The sequence below is a fragment of the Thunnus thynnus genome, chromosome 8 (assembly GCF_963924715.1).
Source record: "Thunnus thynnus chromosome 8, fThuThy2.1, whole genome shotgun sequence".
Taxonomy (NCBI): domain Eukaryota; kingdom Metazoa; phylum Chordata; class Actinopteri; order Scombriformes; family Scombridae; genus Thunnus; species Thunnus thynnus.
The window spans coordinates 18809064-18815063 of record NC_089524.1 but is presented as its reverse complement, the minus strand read 5'-3'; the positions used below and the strand labels follow the sequence as shown (position 1 = coordinate 18815063).

The window sequence follows — 6000 nt, the reverse complement described above, 5'->3', positions numbered from 1 at the left end:
ACGTGCAAAACACAAACTTGCAGATTAACACTGCATTTTAGTGATGGTTGCATGTGTGCTCTGGTATCTAATCATTAATGCATTTTCTTTAGTTTGTAGATTGATGAAGTCCATCTGAGTTTTTAAGAGTAGCAAAGGCTGTGAAGTCAGAGGTCAGAGCGAAGCTTTATTGTCAGTTATTAGTCACTCATTCTCAAGAGGAGCTTTCCAGTCAAAACTGTAGTTGCACTTGTGAAAGTGTGCGCTGCCACAACACGTTTAAAAAGCTTTAATGACGTGTGAAACTCTAGTGTGGGCCATTCAGCTGCACAGAATGAGAAAAAGAGGAAGCAGGGTTAAGATCCTGTGGCTGGTTGGCTGGCTCTCCGCACTCTGTGTGAGGACGAACTCAACGTTCACACAGAACAGTCAGATCCGCATCTTTTCTGCTCTCTCTGGCTTGTTTTGGTCCCCTGAAAGGATTTATGAAGCCACCTGGTGCCTAACATTCATAGTAAGTAGAGTTTTATCATAAAGTTTCTGCTCAGTTTTCAAACCCTGCATATTAGGTCCTGGTTCATTACTTGCATTTTTTTGTGTATTGTCTGAAACATGAGGTGTTCCTGTGCAGCAGAATCCTGTTTTTTAATACATTTCTACAGTACTCGTCTTCTCTCAGCCAGTGTTCTTTCATCCCTGTCTGTGGGAAAGTAAGGAGACTTCTCCTCTTGATGTGCAGTGAGCTGAACTTGACAGTCATCCGTGGTTACACTTTTGTGCAAATTAAGAAGCACAATGGTTGCAACAATTGTCAGGCTCTGCATCTAGGCGCTTGTAGCAGTTAGAGAATACATCCTATCCTGTTTGCCGATCGCTATACTGCACGGTTTCTTTTAGCAGTTTAAAAGACTTCCTTTAGTTTGCATTTCAAAGCCTCCGTAGAAGATGTGTGCCTACAGTATGACTCAGAGTAAAAAAAAAAAAAAAAACCAGCATGCATCATTGCCATACTTTTATTGCGTATGTACTTCCTTCTCTTTTTCTGTTTCTGCCTTATTTCTCTAAAACAATTTGTGCTTTAAAGTGATCTGTGACACTAAGATGTTCTAATTTGAGGCATTAAATTCATTTCAAAACTAATTAAAATTCACGTTACCTCCCTTTCACTTCCTTTGTCACCCCACCAACCCACACCCGGTCTTGGTCTCCTTTCATCCAAACAGTCTTAAAATGTCTACAATAAAGATCTTTTTCTGTCATAACTAGAAACTTGGAGATCCATTTTTATTTACTGATTGAAAATGTTGAATGTGTTGAGAGCAAGCCTCTTTTCCTCTTTCTATGTCCTCTATTTTTTTTGCTTTCTTGCTCTATTTCTCTCTCTGTGCTGGAGAGTCTTTAGCGAGGTAATCCCCAACCAGCAGCTCCCTGATCCTATAGCCTTGGACTTTCTCTCTCTCCTTCTCTTTCTCTCTCTCTCCTTCTGTTCCTTGACTCCCCTCCCTCCATCACTCCCCTCTTGCCCTCTCTCTCTCTCTCTCTCTTCCTCTCTCTCTCTCTCTCTCCACCCCGCCTCTTCCTCTCACTGGGTGCCAGAGCTCCAGTGTGAGAGAGCTCTAGTTCCAGCTGGCCTCCCCACTGCGCTGCTCCTATGGCGGACTCTCCTCTTAATAACTCCTGGCCCTCTTTCTCCAAACTCTGGATGAAGAGATGGTCCTTCAAGAGAGGTACGACATCAGGGATCAGGTTTTTACATTCAGGGTGATACTACGGGGCGTTTGTGACTTAATGGAAAGCAAAAACTGGGTCTACAGAGGATGTAGCAGAGGTCACAGACTGGATGTGACCTCCAGTTGTTGGTTCTTTTTGTACATTTATCTTCACCTGAAGTAGTTCAGGTTTTCTTTTTTTTTAATTGGTTGCTAAGTTGTTGTTTAACATTTTGGCCTGATTGAGGTTTGTGGTGAGTGGTGTTTTCACAGTGAGTCATTTTTACCCTTGTGCATCGTATAATACGTGAGAATGCACAGATGTCGCGATGCATTTGTAATTTTTAAAAGAAACCATTGATTATTTATTGGAAAAGTATCGTTTTGAGTTAATAGACTGATTGAAGAGTTTTTTTTAAATGATGCTTGGTGATGCTTTGGTGTAGATTGACTGATGTCTACTGTGAGTAAATCCATTGAGAAAAAAGTCTGAGAAAACTCACTGAAAGACTCACAAGTGGAGTTTTATACATCCCAACTCATATATTTTTTAGTTCATCCTTCTCTCAGAGCTCACTGTATGACACATGAAACCTGAATTATTTCATGCTCTGTGTTTCCACGCTGTTATCTTCAGAGGAATATGACGTTTGCAGACATAAAGAAGCTGTGTAGGACGCTTCCATTTCGCTTCAGCCGTGGCGTCTGCGTAGCTCGGTGCTTTGAAACAGTAGTCAGGCGAATTTCTGATCAAAGAGGATCTGTGAGATGACAGTTGTTTTGATGTGTGCTTCGACCTCAGATCTATCAGCCTCTGTATCCTGCTTTCACCTACACACACCTGTCACACACAACAGACTCACACTTGTACACCAGTCCGCAAAGGAACGGGGCACTGAATGGTCACCTTAGTCCAAACACTTTGTTCCACAGTAATGAATGATATATTTGAAGAACGGGATAATATGTTTATGTTAGATTAGTTGTAAGTGTGATTTTATCTTTATCCATGTGTAGTTTCTATAGTTGGGTATAGGCTCAATGTGTGTGTGTGTGTGTGTGTGTGTGTGTGTGTGTGTGTGTGTGTGTGTGTGTGTGTGTGTGTGTCATCAGAATGATAACCATACCTACTGTAGGAAGTTTATAATTGTACCAGTCGCTCCGTTTACCTTTTCTTTTAAAAAAAATCAATGTGTTTTGTAATAGTTCATCATGTACATTGTAGATGATCAACTGAGCAGATCATATGATGCCCAAGTTCCTCTTGTGATTGTACTTTTGCAAACAAACACTAGGTACAATCAGCTACGTCAGCTGTGGTGAACACATACCCTCATTTCCCCCTTTGTCACATTTCCTCACGTTGTTCTTTTCACGAAACTTCATCTAACACACTCGACACAAACAGTATTATACAGCACAGCAAGTGTTTCATTTCACATCCTGCATAGTGAAAATTGCATTTTTCATGTTGAATTCTGTATGATTGTACTTTAAATATACATATACAAAATACAAGAAAATCCTGCTGCACTACTGTTTAATCACTAGAGAATTTATCAAGATATTTTTTTACATGAGCTACTCTCACAGAGATGATTTGACCTTTTTTAATACTTTCAATAAAACAGAAACATTTGTCATGTCGTGTCAAGTTAAGAACTGACACCAAGGTTATGTACTTAGTATTGTTTTTGTGAATTTAGGGGTTTCACAGCCTGAGGAGGAGTTTCTATTCCACAACTGCACACTTTTTGAATCAATATCTTTAAATTTGACTGCACTTAGGGACATTTTTTATATACTAGAATGATAGTAAAAAGGGGAATTCAATGTTTCTCCACATGAATAATACTACTGGCAGTGTGGAGACAGCTTTGAAATGGTATTTAGACCATCATGTATTGTAGAGAGATAAAACTTACATAAAAATATTTTTTGTGCTCTTTTTCAAACATTTCTCAGGAGTTGTTGGGCTTGGGCTGCTGGTATTTGAACTCATGAGCTCAGTATTTGTAAAATCTTGGCTACAACCCTGGTCAAGTCAAATAAATTTTAGTTATATAACCAAAAAATGACAATACCCTCTATCCCTTGACCCTAGATTGTTGAAATGTTAAACTTGGGGGGAAAAAAAGGCGAAACATCAGAAAGAACAAGACAGGAGGAATCCCTCTTCCAGGATGGAAAGACAATAAATACCACATGTAATCAGAAGTAGCAGTTTGTAAAGTAGAGAAAGTTACAATATCAAATACAAAAACCAGTTGCAATGTTAAATAGATAAAAAGTAAATATATATACAGTATTTAGGTAAATCAAGTATAATATTAAGTTAATAGTCTCAGGCAAAGTGTAAGAGTGATTTGGTGATTTATTATTTGATAATAGTCATTAGTTTTAGTAGCAGATCACCCTTTGTTATGTGGAGCCTAACTGTGGAGAAAACAGCTGACTATGACAGCGCCAAAACAGTTATGAATATACACAACCACACACACACACACGCTGATGTTTCATCCTTGTGTGATGTATTAGCAGATATGAGAGACCAACCATAAAAGGCTATAGCGGCACTACAAGAGTAACGTCTGCACCGAGTGTCTAAGTTTACACTTGACACGAGTGGGATTTGGACGCAAACAAATTCTCCCCTCCAGCGGGGACACTGCCATCCCCTCGGCCTCAGCCAGTGATTTAGTAATATAGAAAGTAGATCTACAGTACGTCTGTCTGTGTGTTTATGTGAGAGCATCTCTGGCTGTCGTGCTGAAGAGGGGAGAGTGGATGCTGCTGGTTTGGCGCAGGAGTGTGGCCTGTCTGCGTTTTATCTCCTGACATCTCACACTATCTCCATTTGAAAGTGATTATTTTGTTAGTAACATCACATTTATATAGACAGGGAGACAGATAAAGCTCATCAACTTGAGTCACAAAAACAATCTTCACACACGTTAAACTCTCATTAAAACAACCACAAATAGTATCCAAATGATCAGCAAGTAAAACTGTAAAGACCCTCAGAGAAACGACTGTTTCTAACTGTAAAAGTTGTGTTGCAGTGCTGCAGCAGTAAGGAAAGAAGTCTTCAGCAGTTCAGAGTTGGCACAAGGAACTTTTAGCTAATCTGTCCTGTGATGTCATGTGTCATGGTCGGCTTTGAACTCAACTAAGGATGTTAAATATCTTGGCACCTTAAGCCTTATAAATGAAAACACAGGTCTGCTGATGCCCTCTAGATGTCAGTGACTGTGGATAATTGTGGTGGATTAATTTTTGTGTGTTTTTAAAGCTGCTCTAATCAATATTTTCATATTAACGATGGATCGAATGATGATTTGTAAGATGAAACGCTGCAGTTCACCTCAGCTCTGCATAGCATTTTAGTGTCTTTTAGCTCATTGTTTTGGTGTTAGGGCCTGCAAATTCACTCTAATCAACCTTTTTTCCATCAGCTTTTGCAGGCAGCTGTTTTTTATTTTTTTTTAAAAGTACTAAAAGCTCACATCCCATCCAGCATCAAATGTCAGACAGACAAGGAAGTGGTGAACATAATGGAGCATTTAACAGCTAAAGATCCAGATCCAGATTTCCAGTTGGTGGACTTAACTAGAGCTAAAATTAGAGTGAATCTTGGACTTAAATTTGTCAGGTGGACAGAAAACACAATTCCAGATGGATGCTAATGTTGCTCCGCATCTGTTTTGATCGACATAACGACTTTATATATATTCATCTCTATCTTCAATTCTGCTCTTTTTGTGCCAGAGCTGAATATATACTCCTGGCATGTTTATGTTTCTGTTTTATAGTCTGGAGAGTGTCTATCCACAATCTACCAGCATCTTTTTCACCATTCCTTCATTACTGAAATCACAGCTATATGATACGAATAATAGTGGCAGAATACCTGTTTACACTGGTCATGTTATATCAGAAATTCAAACAGGCCAAATGTGTTCAAGGAGAATTGAACCTTACACTGTGGAGCCAGGCTGGCTTAGGCTAAGGCTCGGGTTCACAGGAGGCGTCCCTTATGAAATGGGACTTATGTAACCTGTCGTAGCTGCGGCTCTCCCCTCCTCAGATGGGCATAGTGTGGCTGAAACCCTAACAGTCATCATGACATACTCAGACGCCTAAACAGACTTTTCAGACACCACGAGACACTGACAGGTTTATTTTTATTAATGTAAAATATAAGAAATACTACAATTACACACTTTTTTTTACCTCAAATATGTGACATCCATATTTGCCTATGTTATGTGCATCTCCCTCATATAGCATGTACTTACTATAGTATATTACC

At 39.4% G+C, this 6000-nt stretch overlaps 1 protein-coding gene across 2 annotated transcripts in view; it reads left to right on the top strand.

Annotated features, from left to right (window-relative positions):
• Positions 1-1555: 1555 nt before the first annotated feature.
• Positions 1556-6000, top strand: part of arhgef18b (rho/rac guanine nucleotide exchange factor (GEF) 18b) — a 47464-nt gene continuing 43019 nt past the window's right edge. For both annotated transcript variants that reach the window (XM_067596926.1, XM_067596925.1), the window contains exon 1: positions 1556-1706. In XM_067596926.1, the coding sequence (XP_067453027.1) occupies positions 1631-1706 (76 nt within the window). In that variant the 5' untranslated portion in view covers positions 1556-1630. The remainder of the gene's footprint in view (positions 1707-6000) is intronic.